At 35.9% G+C, this 21,541-nt stretch overlaps 1 protein-coding gene across 2 annotated transcripts in view; it reads left to right on the plus strand.

Annotated features, from left to right (window-relative positions):
- The window catches only part of LOC135318472 (protein WWC3-like), a 57,757-nt gene extending 44,893 nt beyond the window's left edge, over positions 1 to 12,864 (plus strand). For both annotated transcript variants that reach the window (XM_064483425.1, XM_064483424.1), the window contains one exon: positions 12,108 to 12,864. In XM_064483425.1, the coding sequence (XP_064339495.1) occupies positions 12,108 to 12,750 (643 nt within the window). In that variant the 3' untranslated portion in view covers positions 12,751 to 12,864. The remainder of the gene's footprint in view (positions 1 to 12,107) is intronic.
- Positions 12,865 to 21,541: the final 8,677 nt, after the last annotated feature.

Below are 21,541 nucleotides of genomic sequence, written 5' to 3' on the forward strand. Positions count from 1 at the left end.
TCACTCCCAGGAGAGTGTGTGCTTTAAATCAGAGCCCCTGCACCCCCCACTGGGGTCTACCCAGTATTTCTTCAGAAATCTTAGAACTAACTCATGACAAAAGACATTTCTATTTAATAATACCGCATAAATATTCTTTTAAAATGCCAGATGATATAACATTTTGCCTAATGTATACTAATTATATATAAAATGCAGTCTCCTCCATGAAGCTTTGGATGAGTAAACTAGCTAAGTCACACAAATGTAAAAGAAAATCCAGCTCTTCCTGTGTCTTTCTTCTCTCTCTTTTCCCTTGAAAATTTCTTAATCATAGGTTCTTTTTTGATTAGCCTGTAATGTCTTCCCTAGTGTAACCTGTCTTTCTTTGAAACTGAATTAAAGTTGTAATTTTTAAAATCTCATTTCATTGATGTTAAACATAATATGGGCATTAGAGTTTGTCAGTAGTGCTGACTGAAAGCTTTATGCTGCTTACAGATGTCATCTGTTGCTATCTATTTGTACTTCAAATCTTTATTTTTTAAGTTTTTTTTTTTTGTTTGTTTTTTTTTTTTTTTGGTCAGTTTCTTAGTATACATACTCACAGTGGAAGTAAAGACTTACAAAGCATTACTTACTAGAAATTAGCAGCCAAGCAAACAGCTTGGCTAAGCCAATGAAGACAGTTATGCCCTCTCTATCTTTCCTGAACTATTGAAACTTTAAAATCCAACAGAGAACTGCTTGCTACTGGAATGTAGAGCATGCAGATATTTATTTATTTATGTCTCAGGGCCAATATAGAAATGCTCCAAAGAAATATTTTTCAATAAACTTCATTGTTTGACATACACCTTTATAAACCATATCCTCAACTCAGACAGGTTTCCATTTGGAAGTGTTTCTTTCCTAGAGAGTTGGGGGATTTTTGTTGTTTTAAATCCCACCTTTACCAATTAAAAAAAAAAAGTGCCTACTTCTGTGGCAGTGTACTGGCCTCCTGTGTTTCCCAACTTTCTGTTTTACTTTTCCCTGCTTTGCCTTGCATATGGTTGCTTTTATAGCTGCACAGAATTGTAGTAAGGAAGTAAAATCAAGACAACTGAAGATAAATTCTGTGCTGCTCACCAAGGACCCCTTCTTGAGTGTTCATTATTCATGGTGGAAAAAACAAATGATCAGTATTAGAGGCTGTGGTTGAGCAGATGAAGGGCTTGCTTTGCAGCTTCTGACTAGCTAACACTGCTAAGAGTGTGTTTTATATGATCAGAAAAATTCTGTTGCTTTATGGTTGTTTTTTGTGTACCCTTAAGCTTTATGTCCTTATCATTAAGTGACATGAAATGCTATATTCCCTCAGTTAAGATTTAGAACTCATTTCAGGGAGGCTGTAGCTCAAGTGGTAAAGCAAAGGCTTAGCCTGTATGAGGTCCTGCGTTCAGCCCCCAGTATCTGCGCTAAAAATAAATAAACCTAACTAACCTGCCCTTCCGCGCCCCCCCCCAAAGATTTAGAACTCATTTATATATTTTTCATGTATTCGTTACTTTATTAATAAAACAGGCATTTACTGAGCACCTCAACTGGCACTATTCTAGACACTAGAATAAATTGCTGACCTCATAGAAACATCGTAAGTTGTATGACATAACTTGTTTATATGTTTGCTTTCTGATTAAGAAAACTGCCATATTTTATTGGCAGCGATAGTCAGGGTGGTCAGAGCTGGGATTGCTAATGTTGATACCTATTTTCAGTGAACTATCAAAATTCTGTCACTAACCCTTTTTAAAAATAGAACTGTAGGTGAAAGGATTTGTTTTTTACTTCCTATGATCACAGAATTGTCAAATTTTGGTTGATAACTGCTTAAATAAATATTCTTTTGTTGTGCAAATAAGTATAATTAGTATTTCTTAGTTTTTGTCAGTGTTTTCTCTAATTCAGTTGTTTGCAAGCATTTCTTAAACTAGTGATCTAATGAACCAAGTGGGATTTTTTTTTTTAATTTAAAGTTAGGGAGACTTAAAATGTATAAAAATAGTCAAATAAATCCCCATGGTCTTCTGAACCAACTTCAACATGGATCAGTCATGGTCAGTTTTGTCCTACCCACTTCCATTCACTTCTTTCTTTCATTTTTGAAGAAAATCTCCCACACAGACTCACTTTGTATAAATATTTTAGCCTCCATCCAGTCATCATCTAGGGCTTTGCAAAAGCCCCCTTATTAACATAAACTCATAGTTGAAACAAGCTTGTTTTATGAGTAAAAAATGACACTGATTTCACCTTCCTGATTTCTTTGGGGCAATTTCAGAAGCTAGCAACAAAAGCTAGATATTAGAATAAAAGATGCATCTATTGTTCTCATTGCTTAGGAAATTATAAGGGTTTTAGGAGTTTTATATACAGAAGAACTTTGGATGAAGATCAAAATACCTACTTACGAATCAAAATGTAAAGTCTTTGGCCATTTTGCTTCGTAAATCTTTCATCCCTGTGAGATTTCCTTTGTCCCTCTTTTCCATCACATGCATGGAAGAAAGGAAATTCCCTAGCATGTGCAGTGAAAAGTATAGGCAAATGAAGGGACTAAGGAAGTTGAGTGCTTTGACTTTGATGTTTATTCATTGTATTGTGGGGCTGATTGTGATCCCTAAAAGATAGTCAAAAGGCAAGGGGAACCAAGGAGCATCCCCATTGAAACTTTGAAAATGAAACACAAGTTTACAACTAAATTCATTTAGGAAACCAGTGTCCTAGGGATTCCTTTATTTTATTTTGGTATAATACACATAGCATCAATTTTTTTGTCTTAACATTTTGTAGGTGTACAGTTCAGTGATATTAAATGCAGTCTGTGTAATCATCACCACAATCCATCTTTATAACTCTACTCATTTGATGAAACTGAAACTCTATACCCTTTAGAAGTTAACTTGGCATTCCCTATTCCTTCTTCTTCCTGCCCCTGGCAGCCACCATTCTACTTTCTGTCTGAATGATTTTGACTCAGTACTGTGTATAAGTGGGATCATACAATATTTGTCTTTTAGTTACAGCTTAATTTCATTTACCATAATCCTCAAGTTCAACCATTTTTTAGCATGTGTCAGAAATTCCTTCCTTTATCCTGCCTCTTTTGATGGAGAGTTTAATCCACTTACAAATTAATGTAATTACCAGTAAGGATGGACTTACTTCTCTCATTTTGTGATTTGTTTTCTGTAAGCACTTTATACTTATTCTTGTCCCTAACTTCCTGTACTATGGTCTTCTTTTGTGCTTTCTTGATTTTTTTTTTTATAATGAAACTTGTATTTTTAATATTTTATTAAAAAAATGATCAGATGTTCTCATGAGAAGAAACACAGGAAAGGCTTAGGAAAAACAAAGGATACTAATAAGTTCCAAAGATGGGGAACACCATGCTATGCAGTGCCATATGAGGAGGATGCCAGGATGATCAGAAGACATGAACAGAGCAAAGATTTAGGAATGGCCTTTATTGGGGTTTCCAAGGGCAGGACAGGATAACAGGTTAGGATTGGCTAATTTGAACAATTTTGGTGAACTTTAACCTATAGGGTGGTTCCTAATTGCCTCACACCTGGCCCTGGATGTCTAAGGCAGAGAAATACTGCCTTTTGGGGTACAGGAACAAGAGATAGGAGGTATGTTTCTGGATTGGTTAGTTTGCATATCAAAGGCATGGTCTCTGCTGAGTCTTGCTGTCTTGAAGAATTGGCTAGCATGAAAGAGGCAGTCTCTTTCCAGCCAGAATTTTTTTTTTTCTTTTTTTTGGATGTGAAAATTAGAATATACAGAAATTTTAAAAAATACTTACAATATGAAAGTTTTAAAACTTCTTTCAAATTTCTTTTTGTGTTTATTCTGAAACTGTTTTCTTTGTGGTTAGTATGGGGCTTACATTTAACATCCTAAAGCTGTAACACTCTAGTTTCAGTTTACACTAACTTAAGTTCAATCATCTATAAAAACTCTGCTCCTTTTCAGCTCCATTCCAACTCTTCCAGTTGCTGATGTTGCAAAGTTACATATTTATTCATGTTTCCAAAAACATAAACAATAGTTTTAAAAGTGTCTGTATCTTAAATTGTATAGAAAATGAAATGTGGAGTTGTAAACTAAAATTACAATAATACAGTAAAAATTGTAATAATAGTAATTGCAGTAGTAATAGCTTTCATATAAGCTCCTTGACATCAGTTTTGGTGGTGATTTTCTGGATTTGACAACAAAAGCAGAAATAAAGAATTTGAATTGCATCAAAATTAAGAGTTTATGCACAGCAAAGGAACAATCAACAAAATAAAAAGGCAGCCTTTCATGGGAAAAAATATTTGTAAATCATATATGTGATAAGAGGTTAATATCCACAATATATAAGTAACTCAAATAATAGAAAACAAACAAAATATACTACCCAAACTTCAATTGAAAAATGGACAGAGGATCTAAGTAGACATTTTCCCAAAGAAGATATGCAGGTGGTCAACAGGTGCATGAAAAGATGCTCAACATTACTCATCATCAGGGAAATGCAAATTAAAAAGCACAGTAAGACATTACTTCACACCTGTTAACATGATGTCAGCCTGAAGTGGGAGGGTGAACGGAGGCTGAAATGGGATTCGAGGAGGTGAGCTGCCCAATGGAAAAAATGCATGAGGAGCTGCCATACCACAAAACAGACTTGACCTGGAGTAAACATGGACTTTACTGCACTTTATTCTATTTGCACAAAGGTGGTACACACCTGGTACGGTGCAGCTGTCCTACTTTTATCTATTTTCTGCCAGCACACGTGCAGTGTCAATTTCTTTGTTCATGAGGCTTACAGAATATCTCTAGTGCATGCGTACTTCTATTTTCTTTGTTCTAAAACTTATATAACTGATGCATGCGTACAATCATTATTTACTGCATACTACAAACATGCTGTGATCATGGCTTTGTGTCCCACGGCCTTAAGTAAAGGTCACTGACAGATGAGTATTACTAAAAAACAAGAAATAAGTGTTGGCAAGTTTGTGGGGAAAAGGGAAGAATTGTTCATTATTGGTGTTATGATAAGTTCTTGTATCTACTGTGGAAAGGAACCTCTTCCTTATTATGGGGGTTCTTGAAGAAATTAAAAATAGAACTATCATATAATCCACCAATTCCACTTCTGGATATTTATCTGAAGAAAATGAAATCACTCTCAGAAAAAATTTTCTGTAGCACCATATTCATTGCAGCAAGTTTCAACAGACTGTGTAGTCTAAGACATTACATTATTACATTACATTACAGTACAAACATTACATTTTGACAGTACATTGTTGTCAAGCAGAGAGATAGATTCCTGATCTTTCCTATCCTGCCTTCTTCCCAGAATCTTCTCTCCTAAGGAACTCCTTTAACAGAAGAACTGTGAACTTACACCCAGCAAATTGTTAACAGAATCAGATCTGTGGGTCCTACAGTGATACTGGTAAAGTCAATGAGAGTGCTGAGAAATGTAGATTGTACTCTGGGACAAATATAGGATTGCAATGGCCAAATCACTAGAGACATTCTGTCATTCACCTGGGGGTGTAACATAAAAGAACAAATCTGACTCCACATTAGATCTGTTTCTTTGGCTTTAACTCTGTGCCCTGTTTTCTAGGCTTAGTCTTGCTAGTTCTGCACCTTTTATAAAGGAATGTTGCCTTTATCCTGAAATATACAGGAGCACCTTATTCTCAAGGCTCTGACCTTTAAGGATATTAATACTTTTGCACTTATATGAAGACAATAATTTGCAGAATAGAAAATTACATTTTGTTAGAGGTTTTACAGGGGCACCATGACCTGATCCACATGGACAGCTACAAGAACAAAGAATTCCTACACCAAGAAGTATGCACCAACCAACCATACACCCTCTCCTGTAGTATAAAGGGAGCCTGAATTCTGACTTTAGTAGGATGGTTCTCCAAGACATTAGTCTGCCATTTTCTTGGTCTTCCAGCCTTCCAAATAAAGTCAGTATTCGCTGCCCCAACACCTCATCTGCTGATTTATTGACCTATTGTAATTTGATAAAGATTCCACTGAATCTGCACAATGCCATGGCTAGTATGGTCATTTTGACAATATTGATTCTTCCAATCCAAGACCATCATATATCTTTTCATTTGTTTGTGTCATCTTCAGTTTCTTCTATCAATGTCTCATAGTTTTCAAGAGTACAAGTTTTTGCCTCCTTAGATAGGTTTTTTCCTAGGTATTTGATTCTTTTTGATGCAATGATAATTGGAATTATGGGAAATGCTTTTTAAATTTCTTTTTTCTGATATTGTATTGTTAATGTATAGAAATGCAACAGATTTCTGTATATTAATTTTGTATCCTGCAAATTTACCAAGTTCATGAGGAGCTCTAATAATTTTCTGGTAGCATCTTTTAGGATTTTCTATGTATAGTATTATGTCATCTGCAAACAGTGATAGTTTTACTAATTCTTTTCCAGTTTGGATTATTTATTTCCTTTTCTTCTCTGATTGCATAGGACTTCCAAAACTATTTTGAATAAAAGTGGTGAGACTGGGCATCTTTGTCTTATTCCTGATCTTAGAGGAAATGCTTTCAGATTTTCACCATCGAGTATGATGTTAACTGTGGGTTTGTCATATATGGCCTGTATTATATTGAGGTGCACTCCTCTGTGCCCATATTCTGAAGAGTTTTTAAAGCTTTTTTCTGCATCTATTGAGATGATTATATGGTTTTTATTTTTTAGCTTATTAATGTGATATATACATTTATTTATTTGCAGATATTGAAAAATTCTTACACCCTTCAGTAAATCCCAGTTGATCATTTCAATGTATTATTTCAGCCAGTTCACTAGTATTTTGCTGAAGATTTTTATATCTATTTTCATAAGAGATATTGGACTGTAATTTTCATTTTTATGTGATATCTTTCTCTGGTTTTGGTATCAGGGTGATGGTAGCTTCATAGAATTAGTTCAGAAGTGTTCCTTTGTGTGCAATTTTTTCAAATAGTTTCAGAAGAATATATGTTATCTTTTCTCTAAGTGTTTGGTAGAATTCACCTGTGAAGACATCTGGTCCTAGACTTTAGTTTGCTAAGAGTTTTAAAATTACTGATTCAAATTCAGTCCCAGTAATTGGTCTGTACATCTTTTCTATTCCTTCTGATTCAGTCTTGGGAGATTGTACATTTCTAAGAATTTGTCCATTTCTTCAAAGTTGTCCAATTTATTGGCATATAACTGCTTGTAGTATTCTCTTATGATCTTTTGTATTTCTGTGGTGTCAGTTGTAACTTCTTCAATTCTGATTTTATTGATTTGGATCCTCTCCCATTTTTTTCCCTCATGAGTCTGGCTAAATAGTTATCAATTTTGTGTATCTCTTAAAAGAACCAGCTTTCAGTTTCATTGATCTTTTCTATTTTTAAGTCACTATTTCATTTATTTCTATTCTGATCTTTATGATGTCTTTCCTTCTACTTACTTTGGGTTTTGTTTCTTCTTTTTTCCCTAGTTGTTTTTGTGGTAAGGTTAGGCTATTTATAATTTTTTTTCTTTCCTGAGGTAAGCTTGTATAGCTATAAACTTCCCTTTTAGAACTGCATTTGTTGAATCTGATAGGTTTTTGGTCATCATATTTTTGTTTTCACTTTTCTATAGGTATTTCAGGATTTCCTCTTTAATTTCTTCAGTGATCCATTGGTTGCTTAAGTAGCATACTGTTAGCCTCCATGTGTTTCTGTTTTTTATACTATTTTTCTTGTAGTTGATTTCTAGCCACATAGTACTGTGGTCAGAAAATATGCTTGAGATGATTTCAGTTTTCTTAAACTTACCAAGACTTGCTTTTTTGCCCAGCATTTGATCTATCCTGAAGAATGTTCCATGGGCACTTGAAAAGAATGTGTATCCTTGAGATGGAATGCTATGTAAATATAATTAAGTTCATCTGGTCTAATGTATTGTTTGAGAGCTCTGTTTCTTATTGATTTTCTGTCTAGATGATCTATCTATTGATACAAGTGGGATGTTAAAGTCCCCCACTATAATTATTGTGTTACTGTCAATTTCTCCCTTTATGTCTGTTAACATTTGCCTTATATTTTCAGGGGCTTCTATATATACTTACAATTGTTATACCATCTTCTTGAATTGATCCTTTGATCATTATGTAGTGTACTTCTTTGTCTATTGCAACTGTCTTTATTTTAAAGTGTATTTTGTCTAAAATTAGTATTGGTACTCTGGTTTTCTTTTGATTTTTCCCTTATGTGGAATACCTTTTTCCATACCCTCACTTTCAGTCCCTAGACCTGAAGTGAGTCTCTTGTAGGCAGCAGATATATTGATCCTGTTTCTATATCCATTCATCCAGTTTGTGTCTGTTGATTGGAGCATTTAGTCCATTTACATCTAAGATAATTATTGATATGTATGTTTTTATTGCCATTTTGTTAATTCTTTTAGATTTGTTGTTTTAGGTCCCCCCCCCCTTTTATTCTTTTATTCTCTTGCATTTTGGTGACTATCTTTAGTGTCATGTTTGGATTCCTTTTCCTTTTTGTATATTTGTCTATTATAGATTTTTGGTTTCTGGTTACGATAAGGTTTTAGTATAGCAGTCTATATAGCTGAATTCTTTTAGCTTTTGCTTGCCTGCAAAGCTCTTGGTTTCTCTGTCAAATCTGAAGGAGAGTCTTACTGGGTAAAGTATTCTTCGTTATGTTTTCTTTTTCAGCTCATTAAATATATCATGCCACTCCCTTCTAGCCTGCAGAGTTTCTGCTGAAAAATCAGGTGATAGTCATATGGAAATTCCCTTGTATGTTACTTGTTAATTTTTCTTTGTTGCTTTTAATATTGTCCTTTTATCTTTAATTTTTGCCGTATTAATCACAATATGTTGAAGTGTGTTCCTCTTAGGTACCCTGCACTTCCTGGACTTGGATAACTGTTTTCTTTCCTAGTTAGGGAAGCTTTCATCTATTATCTTTCAAATATTTTCTCAGGTCCTTCCTTTCTCTCTTTCTTCTCCTTCTGGGATGCCTATAATGTGAATATTCATGCACTTGATATTGTCCCAGAGTTCTTTTGCATGACCTCATTTCTTTTCTTCTTTTTTTTTTCTGTTAAGTGGAAGTCATTTCTACTACCCTGTCTTCCAGCTCACTGATATGTTTTTCTGCCTCATTTATTCTCTCATTGGTTCTTTCTATTGTAATATTCATTTCAGTTACTGTATTCTTCAACTCTTTTTCGTAGTTGTATTTTCTAACTCTTTGTTGAAAATGTCTAATTTCTTGCTCTGTGCATCCACTCTAAGTTTTTAAAATCATCTTTCCAATTATTACTCTGAACTCTTTCTCAGGTAGATTGCCTATCTCCACATCACTCAACTCTGGAATTTTATCTTGTTCCTTTGTCTGGAACATATTCCTCTGCCACCTCATTTTGTCTAAATTTCTATTTGTATTTTTATGTATGTAGTATGTTAGTTACATTTCTCAGCCTTGGAGAAGTGGCCCTTTATAGGAGATGTCATATGCATCCCAGCAGTGCATACCTCCCACATTGCCCAAGGGTGAGTGGCTTGCTGGACCCAGGGTAGTGTCTGCCCTGTGTTTGCAGACTCATTCCATATCTATTTGAACACAGTTTCTTGTCTGATCCCTGCTGGGCAAGGCTAGTTTAGAGACTTCTGCAGTCTTCTTAGTGGGAACAGGTTGTGCCTGCCCACTGGTGAGTGAAGATGGGTTTTGGTCCTCTGCCAGACAGGACCATGTCTAGAAGTGGCTGTGTGCTCAGAAAGCCTTTATACAGCCTGTTTGCTAATGGGTGGGAATGGGTCCCCACCCAATATATTGTTTGGCCTGAGGCATCTCAGCACTGGACCCTACAGGTTGTTGGGTGGGGCTAGGTCTTGATGCTAAAGACCCAAGCAAGATATCCACTTCCAGAAAGGAGAGTTCAGGCAGATGAATACTCCCTGTTACGTCTGCCACCATGTCTATGTCCCAGCCCTCCCTCTCCCCTCCCCACCTCACCAGGAAGTCCTCCAAGACCAGCTGGTAGGTCTGGGCCAGGCTCCTGTGAAATTATTGCTTTTGACCTTGGCCTCAGTATGTGTGAGATTTTGTGTGCATTCTTTAAGAGTAAATTTTCTCTTTCCCCCAGTCCTGCAGAGCTCCTGCAATTAAGCCCTGCTGGCTTTCAAAGCCAAGAGCTCTGGGGACTTGTCTTCCAAGTACCAGACACCTTGGCTGGGGTGTTCTGTGTGGGTCTCAGGACTCTCACAACTATGGGAGAACTTAAGCAATATAATTATTCTCCAGTTTGTGGGTCGCCCACCTGGGGTTATAGGATTTGATTATATTCCAAGTATGCCTCTTCTACCCATTGGTTCCTTCTTTATGTTTAAAGTTATGAAAGATCTTTTCTGGTAGGTTCCAGGTTTTTTTGTTTATTTTTTTAGAATTTTTTAATTGTTATTTTTAAACATCAATTTTTATTTATTTATTTTGGGGGGTAATTAGGTTTATTTATTTTAATGGAGGTACTGGATATTGAACCCAAGACCTTGTGCATGCTAAGCATGCACTCTATCACTCACCTACACCCTCTCCATAAGTAGGTTCCAGTATTTTTTTATTAATGGTTGTCCTTCAGTTAGTGTCCGTGAGAGGAGGTGAGCTCAGGCTCCTACTCCACCATCTTGGCTGCCACTGCTTCAAAGAAATCTTTAACACCACTTTGTATAAACTAATAGTATTTGTTCCATACTTCAACTATTCCTTATATGAATTAACCTGTTAAAACAACATCTCATTATGCCATTTCCTCTAAGGTTTACTCCACCTCTTCTGCATTGTTATTGAGATTGAATTGACATACAGTGCTGTATGAGTTTAAGGTGTACTGTATAATAATTTGACTTACACTCATTATGAAGCAATCACCACAGTAGGTTTAGTGAATAGCTATTATTTCATACAGATACAACCTTAAAGAAATAGAAAATACTATTTTAAGATCTACTTGTTAAAAAGTTATAGTGATAAAATATGTACAATATAAAATAATCAATTTAAGACTTTTTTTTAAAGTGTGCAACTCAGTGACATTAATTACATTCACAGTGTACTACACCTATCACTATTATATATTTTCAAAGCTTAATCATCACTCCAAATAGAAAGTTTGTTCTCATAAGCAATAACTTTATTCTTCATTCCATAGGCCTTGATAATATCTATTGCTTATATCTGTAAATTTGCCTAGATGTTTCACATAACTAGAATCATTACGATTTTGACATTTTGTGTCTGTTTCATTTTCATTTGGCATTTTTTTCAAAATTTACACATATTGTAGTATGTGTCAGAACTTTCTTTTTGTGAATAAATAATATCTCACTTTTTGTGTATACCACCTTTTGTTTACCCACTCGTATGATAAACATTTACCCCCAGCTTTTGAGTAAGTGAATAGTGCTGTTATCAACATTCTTGTACAAGTTTCTGAGTCCCTGTTTTTAATTCTTTGGCATAGATACCTAGATTGGGATTACATTGTGGTAATTCTATGTTTGTCTTTTTGAGGGACTAATGAGCTAACTTCCACAGTAGCTGCACCATTTTTCATTTCCATCACAACATATAAGATTTCACTTTTTCCAACCTTTGTCAACACTATTCCTTTTTCTCTTCTTTTTTCTTTTTCCTTCCTCCCTCTCCCCCTCTCCACCCCTCTCCCTCTCCCCCTCTCTCCCTCTCTCTCTTTCCTTTCTTTCTTGTCCTAATGGGTGTGAAGTGGCCTTTCACTTGAAGTTTTGATTCACATTACTCTACTGGTTAAAGATGTTGAACATTTGTTCATGTGCTTCTTAGTCATTTGCATACCTTCTTTGAATTGTCTTTTCAAGTCCCTTGCCCATTTTTTAGTTTGATTGTTTCTTTTTGTTGTAAGTTGTAGGATTTCATTCTACACATTCTAAATATTAAGTCTTAACCAAATATATGCAAATTAAAAAAATTTTTTTCCGAACCTCTGTTCCCATCCTTCCCCACCGCAGGCTCCTCCTGAGCACCCCCAACCTGCATTGGGACCAGGCCTCCCCCGCCTTGCTGAGACACTTTTCACCTGAAGCCACCAGCTCCTTGCCCTCTCTGTTGTCAAACGTCTGTCCCCAGTGCAGTCCTTGGGCTCCCGCGCCCGCGGGGCCGTGGGAGGTGAGGCCCCAGGATGCCATGGTGGCTGCTGTTGCTGCCGCTGCTGCTGCGTGTCCCCGTTGCTCAGCTCCTGGAGAATCTCTGAGGCGCACATGGCCAACACCCTCACGAGGGGCTCCGTTGGCCGGTCGGCCGGCCACCCCCACCCGACCACTAGTGGAGCTGTTCGGAGTCCGCCCGGCCTGCGGCTGCTCATCCTTCACCCCGGGGGCGCCCTCACAGGGTTGGCACGGTTGTGCCCTCCCCAGAGCTTCGCAGGCGGTCGCAGAAGGTCCTAGAGCATCGACTGCATCATTCTGCCGGGTCCGTCAATGCCCGCTTGACAGGGGTGAATGCTCCAGACGTGGGCAGCCGCTCTCCTTCGAAAACGCGGTCTCCGGCAGGACGGCGAGGGCAAAAGAGGACAGGGGCAGTGACGTCGGTGTGGTTCCAGCTTCGGCTTTGCCTCCCACAGTCCGCGCGGTTACTGCTTCAGAGGCAGCCTGAGACCGCTTCTCCTGATTTGCAAATATTTTATCCCACTCTAGAAATTGCCGTTTTCCTTTTTTTTTTTTTTTTTGTATAATGTTCCTAGGAAGCCTTCCCCCAAATGTTCAATTTTGATGAAATTCATGTTATCTATTTTTCATTTAGTTGCTCTTGTTTGTAAACTCTTACCTAAAATCCATTCCTAAACCTAGTGTCATGAAACTTTTCTATTTTCTTCAAATAATTTAATATTTTGAGCTTTTACCTGGAAGTTGTTGATCCAGTTTGAGTTAACTTTTACATATAGTATGAAGTAAAAGTCCAACTTCATTTAGATGTGGAAAATGTCCATTTGCACGTGAAAATCCAGTTTGTTCTGACGTCATTTTGAGGGAAGCATTATCTCCCTGTTAGTGGGTTTTAGTAATCTGGTTGAAAATGGATTGCCCATACTTGGATGGATTTATTTCTGAATTTTTGATACTGTTCTATTGCTCAGTATGTTTATTTTTACGCCAGTACCACACTGCTTTGGTAACTGTAACTTTGCTGTAAATTTTGGTATTGCTAAATGAGTCTTCTAACTTTGTTCTACTTTTGAAGATTGTTTTGGTTATTCAAGCCCTTTGCAGTTCCATATACATCTGGGAATTTGCTTTTCCACTTCTGCAAAAAAGACCACGGGGATATTGATAGAAGTGTATTGAATATATATATATATATATATATATATATATATATATATATATATATATATATATATATATATATATATATGTATCAGTCTGAGTAGTAATGCTATCTTAACAATCTCAAATTTCCAATTCACGAACACACATATCTTTTCAATTGTTTAAGCCTTCTTGTAGTTTTCATTATACAAGTCTTTCACCCTTGTTGTCAAATATTAGATGCTGTTGTAAGTGAAACTGGTCTCTTAATTTCCTTTCCAAATTGTTGCTTGGTGGTGTATAGAAATATTCTGATTTTTGTCTGTTGAACTCGAACCATGCAACTTTGCCTAATTTGTTTCTTAGCTGTAGTAACTTTGTTCATTTAAAAAAGATTTTCTATATATGGGTCTATCATCTGCAGGTAGTTTTCTTTTTTTCTTTCCAATCTGAACACTCTCAGTTTATTTTTCTTCACTTACTGCTCTGGCTAGAACTTCTAGTATCATCTTTGCCTTAATCTGGATCTTAGGAAGATAAATTTCATAACTGAGTATTATGTTAGCTATCAGTTTTTCATTAATGCCCTTTCTCATATATAGAAAGTTTTCTTCTATTTCCAGTGTACCAAGTGTTTGACTGTGAATGGATGTTGATTTTTTAAAATACATTCTTTGTGCTGGTAGAGACGATGATGTGGTATTTCCCTCCTTTTCAATTAATGTGTTGCAATAACACTGACTTCTGCATGTTTATCCTCCCTTACGTTTATGATATAAATTCAATCAGATCATGGTGTATAATCTTTTTAATAGGTTGTTGAATTAGGTTTTTTGGATGGCTTTTTTTTTTTTTGTATTTTATTGAGTATATTTGCATCTCTATCAGTATATCAGTCTTTATTTTTCTTTTCTTGTGACTTGTGATGCCTTTTTCTGACTTTAAAAGTTAATACTGGCCATGTAGAATGTTTTAAGAAATATTCCCTTATCTTATATTTTTTGGGAGGAGTTTAAAGGGTATTAACATTGCTAAGTGTTTGGTAGAATTAATCAGGGAAGTCATCCTAGTAGGTATAAAGTGATATATCATTGTGGTTTTGATTTACATTGCCTTCATGACTAGTGATTTTTCATGTGCTTTTTGACCATTTTATATCAACTTAAAACTGTTTATTCAGGTCATTTGCTTATTTTTAAATTGAGTTGCCTGACTTTTTGTTACTAAATTTCAAGAATTTTTAATTTACTATATTCTGCATAATAGGCCTTTACCATATATATGACTTGCAAGTATTTTCTTCCATTCTATAGATTGTCTTTTCACTTTCATATTAATGTCTATCATATTAGTTTTAATTCTTCCATAGTACAAATGTCTTATAATTTCAAATAATCTCTGTTTCTGGAGGTTTAATTTATTTCTAATGCTTTGGTATCATAGGTATTATGGCAGCAAATTTTTACAGGTAACTATTTGCACACATTAATTATTATTATTAGGTTTATTCATTTAATTATCTTTGGAGGAGCTACTGGGGACTGAACCCAGGACCTAATGCATGCTAAGCATATGCTCTACCACTTAAGCTATGCCCTCATCCCAATGTTATTTCTTCTTAAGGCAAATTTCTGGATGTAAATTTCCAGAACTAGATGATACCAACTTTGTCAACCTGTAGTAATTGGTCAAAATATGCACTCTGCATACTTGTAAGGGTTGGTTGAAATTGCTATTAGCCCAGTAAAAAGCACTGTACTAATTTAAATGTTCTTGAGTGGTCTTTTATTCTTAAAGATTTAGAAATTTTTTTTTTATCAAATTGATACTCTGATAGGTGGGAAGGAAGAGTATTTAAATAATTATTTCATCTGTACAAAACTGTTGGTCTAATTCAGGTCTTTCCTGAATTACCTTTTTTGAATAGATGCTTTATGCAGTGAAGTAATCACCTGCAACAGAAAAGGTAAAACTAATCTACTGCAAACCAAACAACCAACCAAACAACAGTAGTAACAAACACAACACCTTCCCCATTTCCTCCCCCTCCAAAAGATCCACATAAACAGATGAAGTTGGAGGGTTCATGAATATTAATTATTTCAGATGAGGATCACAAAGCACGTGCTGTTAATACTGTCCTACTGTCCTCTTCTAATAGTAGGAAGTATCTTAATTGTACTTCTTTAGTGGATTCTTGGAACTCCTAGCATTGTGGTCTGTGAAGCCCTGCATCTGACTGACAGGAATTATTACCGTAGGAATCTTGCTTTTTTCTGGATAGGAATTCAGTGAATGTAGAAGGCTGAAGAGATTTTCATCTCACCTCTTTCTCTCCTTGATTTGGTCTCCTGAGCCAAAGAAGAAGACAGTGGAGAAGGACTAAGTATGTGGGCCCAGCAGATGATACTTCCCTGGCTCTCTAGGGTTAGCAATAGAAGCTGTTACTCGCCTGTAGCAAGTAAATGAGTTGATAAGTTTTCATCTCAGTCAGCCCCTCAAGGAAAGAAGCAACCGGTCTTGGTAACATTTTTAACTTTATATCTTTAAGACAAGAAAGCAAAAAGTAACATTCAGAAAACCAAACCAAACCAAACCAAAACATTAGTGATGTAACCCAGAAAAACACAGAGCCACTTTGTTGCTTTCTAAAACCATATGTTGAAAGTAACAGGTCACTCCGAGGGGCAAGGTTAATATTTATAACTAATTTTGAGACTGAATTGCTAAACAAAAATTCGGTTATTATAGAGTGAATGTTATTGTAAATGGCCTAGGGTTGTAAATAGGAACAGAAGGGCTGGCATAATAGCAAATAAATTAATTCCTGCTTACTTGTAAAATACTTACTTCACATATCTTATAGGTGTTTTAATGAAGGAAATTTTAAATTTACGATGTAAGCTGAAGTGAAAATACTACAATCTGTATACAAGTAGAACACAGTAAATTTTATGCTTTCATGTTTTAACATTTTGTAGTTTGTATGTACACTGCTTATGTCAAATAAGCCATATCAAAACTTGAGAAAAGTTTTTCTAAGCTTTCTTGGCAAAGCTGCTTCAGTTGTGAAACTAAAGTGTTGACACTGCATATTTTCTGAAATAGGAAGATGACTCAGTTGAGAATGTAACAAAAATGAAAACCAAAATAGTGAGTTACTGGGAATTAATCCTTAGATGTTCGAGATTACATTGCTTGTCAGAAAATTTATGAAAACCACAGGGGCAAATACAGCCATGTTCATGCAGAGCTGCTTTATTTTAAATATATTAAGGTATTAATGCATGGTATCACCAAATATTGACTCATATTAAAATTTAGCTACTTAAAGCATTATTTTTAAGTATAAATAGTATAATATCCCATAATGAATATGGTTTAGAGTATTTGATATATGTGATCTGAAATATTGAACGTTTATGCAAAGTATATACATGCATTCTGTCTTTTGTGTATTGTTTTGTACAAAAACATATTTCTACATTGCATTTAATTATTGTTTTAAAATGAAATACTAGTTTTTTTCCCTCAATTATTACTCCCCTTATTGCTAGTTGCTTTGAAATCCTATTATATGGTTGGAGATAGTAGTAATTGGGATTTCTCCTTTTGTGTACTATTTCCCACAACTTGTTACAAAAGGTTAGGCAGGTAGCACTCAAGCAAGATACCCTCACCTTCAGCCATTTCCAGCACCTTTAACTTAGCACAGTCTTTTGCTCTCTGCCCTTTAGGCATCAGGGATGGTGTAGGGCCCACCCCTCTGTGACGTCAACATGCTCACAGTAGTTGAGCATAAAAAAAAGATTTTTGTAGGAGGGTGTGCATCCAGGCAGCATGTCAGCCAAGGGAGGCTGAAGTGGGATTTTAGGAGCAGAATGGTCCAACAGAAAAAATGCACAAGGAGGTGCTATACCACAAAACAGAATTTACCTGGAGCAAACATGGCGTTTACAGCACTTTATTGTATTTCCACAAGGTGGTGCATGTGCCCTATTGTGCAGCTGTCCTACTTTATATCTATTTTTCTGCCAGCCCATGTGCAGTGTCAATCTCTGTTCTTGAGGCCTATGGAATATCTCTAGTGCATGCGTACTTCTATTTTCTTTGTTCCAAATCTGATATAACTGATATATGCATACAATCATTGTTTATTGCATACTACAAACATGCTGTGATCATGGCCTTGGTTCCCATGACCTTAACTCATCTCAAGGCCGGTAACACAGTACAGTGGTGTTATTAAGGTAAGGCGCTCAATGTGGACTCCTCCCCTCTGCTCAAGGGCTTAAAGAAAAATCCTAGCCTTCAAGGCCTACAACTCAAGAGTGTCCCGGACACCAAAAGTAGGGAGTCCAGCTGCTTTAGCTCGTTTACTGCTGATGGGGCCAGTCCTCAGTGGGGGAGGGTGGCAGGTGGATGGATCCTGGTGCAGGCTCAAGCCTGGCTTCAGTCTTCTCCCAATATATGAAGAAGGGCAAGAGAGAAATTCAGGAAGATCTTGCTCAAGAGGAAGAAAAATTTGGAATGATTTATACTTGTAAAGAAGCAAGCCTTAAAACAGTTGTGATAAAATACACATAAGGCTTAACATTGCAATATTTTAAAAGTACAGTTTTGTAAAATGAAGTATATTCACATTGTTGCACAACCGTAATCAGCATTTGTTCCCAAAACTTCTTCATCTTTCTACACAGAAACTTTATGCTTATTCAATAATAACTTCCAATTCTCTTGCCTTTCAGCCCCTGGCAACTAACATTTTACTTTGTAACTTCGTAAAGTTGATCATTTAGGTACCTTGCATGAGTGGAATCTCACAGTATTTGTACTTTTGTAACTAGCATGTTTCCTGTAGCATAATGGCTTCAAGGTTCACCAGTGTTCTACCATGTATGAGAAATTTCTTCCATTTTAGACAGAATAATATTCCGTTGTGTGTGTATATACCACATTTTGTTTTTCAATTCATTCCTGATGGGCATTTGCTTTGCTTTCACCCTTAACTGTTGAGCATAGTCTAAACATTGATGTATAAATATCTGCTTTCAGTTCTTTGAGATGAAAGCATTTGTTAGGTCATATGGTAGCTGACATTTCTTATTTTCTTTCTTTCTTTTTTTAATTATAGATATCCTTGTAGGTGTGGAATGATACTTCATTGTGGTTTTGATTTTCATTTCTTTAATGACTAATGATGTTGAGCATATTTTTATGTACTTTTTGGCCATTTATACATCTAATTTGGAGAAATATTTTTAAAAATTAGTTGCCTAATTTTGAAAATTTTTTGTTGCTGTTATTGAGTTTTAGGAGTTCTTTATATGTTCTGGGTATATATATTTGCAGATATTTTCTCCCATTTAGTTGGTGTTTTTGCTTTCTTGGTAGTAGCCTGTGGTGCACAAATATTCTTAATTTTGATGAAGCTCAATTTATCTGTTTTTTCTTTTATTTCTTATGCATTTGACATATCCATGAACTATTGCCAAATTCAATGTCATGAAGTTGTTTCCTTTTTCTTCCTCTGGAATTATATATTTTTAGCTCTTTATGTTGGTCTTTGATCTATTTTGAGTAAATTTTTGTACATGGTATAAGATAAGGATCAGACTTTATTCTTTGGCATGTGGAAATCCCACGGTCATTTGTTGGAAAGACTGTTTTTTCCCTAATGAGTGGTTTTCCATATTTTGTCAAAGATGACCGGAGTATATTTGTAAGAGTTTATTTGTGTTCTTATGACAATGTAATACTGTTTTAATTAGTGTAGATGTGTTGTGTATTTTTCAAGATAATTTGTGCTTTTTGTGGTCCCTTGCAATTCCAAATGAAACAGAATCAGCTTTTCAATTTCTTCAAAAAAAAAAAGACTGGGGATTTTGATACGGATGGCATTGAATCTGTAGATTAACTTGGCTACTATTAACAGTAGTTAAAACTTTGTATTCATGAACAGGGGATATCTTTCCATTTATTTAGGTCTTTAATTTCTTTAGCAGTGTTTTGTAGTTTTCACTATACAAATCTTTCACATCTTTGGTTAGATTTATTTCTAGTATTTCATTCTTTTACTTTGCTTACGCAGTTGTTATGCAGTTGCTTTCCTAATTTTCCTTTGGGTTGTTCCTGCTAGTGTAAAGACACACAACTGATTTTTCAGTGTAAATCTTGTAACTACAACTTTGTTAACTTTATTTATCACTTTTAGAAATTTTCTTTTCTTTTTTTTTTTAGGATTTTATACATGTATGTATAATTGTCACCTGTCAATAGAAATAGTTTTAATCATTTTCCCAATTTGGATGCCTTTATTTTATTTTCTTGTCTAAATGTGATTAGTTCTTCCAGTACTATGTTAGTGGATGGAGTGAACCCTAGATTAAGAGGGCCACCAAAGTGTGGATTCTTGCTGCACAGCAGAGACAGAAGGATGAAGTGAGTAGCTGCTTTGTTGCTCATAAGGGGAAATAGAAGGAAAGTACTTGAGCATAGAAAAGGGAAGAAAAACACTTAAGTGAGGAAGAGGTGCTCAGCTGGGGAGCTGTCAGCCAAGCTGGGCAGTAGGGACAGCTCTGGCCTGGATTGGACTTTTATGAGAGGCTTCCACCATCATGTCCTTAGTCTGGGTGAGATGGAACCAGTCAGTCCTTGTTCAAGTTTTTCAGTTCTGGTATGAGCTTTTCTGGTTTCTGTCATGGCAATTGTTAACTGTCATAGTCCTGGTGGGTGAGTCACTTAGCAGCTAATACATTACAATGAGTGTATAATGAGGCTCAAGTTCCACTGGAAGTCAAATTATCCACAGTCTTGGCCTGGGTTCTGACAATTTCTTATTTTTTTTCTCTGCAGCTGCCTTCTGATTTAGATAAGAGTAATAGATTTCTATTTGAGGGAGGGTCAGGGGTATGATCCTGGGGGCAACAGCCTTGGGAACAGAAAAGAAAGTTGCTTTTAATCAGAATGCCTGCAATCTAGTGGACCCAGCATACTCCCAAAAAAGCCCATCTACAAAGATTCTGTTCAGCTATTAAAATTTTAAAGGGAAATGAAGAAATAATCCCAATTAATTGTTTAGGTAGGTGATTAGAGATGTTGCCATCCCCCACCGCTTGCAGGTCTGTCCTAATCAATTGCTCTTTTGTGACTCAAGGAAGCCCAGAGACTTCAGCTTTTCTATAAACAACAAGCAGGTGTTGGGGGGGGGGACTCACAGGGTCTTGCTCTCTTTCAATCCCCCTTTTCTTAGATATTCCTCAATCTTGAGGAAAACAGATGTTAGACCAGAAAGGTACGACATTTTAGATAGAGATTAATCATAAATTCAGCAGAGGAACTTAGTTGTAAGGGGACTCAGTTTCAAATCCACCCTTTTCTTTTGTCCATTACAAAAATCTTTCAGGGAATGGAAGGGCTACTGCTCTGGCTACCATCTGCTGAATTGGGGTGTAGTCCTAACTCAATTTGGGGAATGGACACCAAGTTGGAAATATTCCAGAGTTCCAAGTTCTGTATCCAAATGTAGTATGATTAAAAAATTACCTCTTTGTCCATCATTTTGGTGCAGCAGACCCAGTTAAAAAGCAGGAGTGACAACCTGAACTTTAACAAACAAAATAGATCTCATTTCTTGAGAAATTCAGCATAATAAGGCTGAAATCCAGTCTTGACCTGATATTTTGGGGAGACTTACAGACAGGTAGCCAGTTGTCTAATTTTTTTTTCTAAGTAGGTTTTAATATCTGATATGGTATTAACATATACATAACAGATGCTATTGATCACTACATATAAGTCTTTCTTTTCTATTCATATGTGGTGTAAAGCAGTTTCATTGTCTATAAGCTTAATTACAAGAGACCTTGAAACCATAAGTTTCCATCTACAAGTTGCCAGTAGACACTGCTTTGAGAGGGCTGGTGGCATCCCAAATCTGACAGTGCTCACAAAACTAAAGTTCTTAGCAATATAGGAACTTGTCTGAAATCATATCCACAATGGATACATAATATTGCCTTGGGTGTCAAAGTACAGTCATTCAACTTTGATTTTTCAAATGCATTTCTCTTCTTAATGGCCAAAGCAGATGTCACCATTTATGATTTTAATGTTTTTCTACATATGAGAAGATGAAA

Source organism: Camelus dromedarius, chromosome Y (assembly GCF_036321535.1).
Source record: "Camelus dromedarius isolate mCamDro1 chromosome Y, mCamDro1.pat, whole genome shotgun sequence".
Taxonomy (NCBI): Eukaryota; Metazoa; Chordata; class Mammalia; order Artiodactyla; family Camelidae; genus Camelus; species Camelus dromedarius.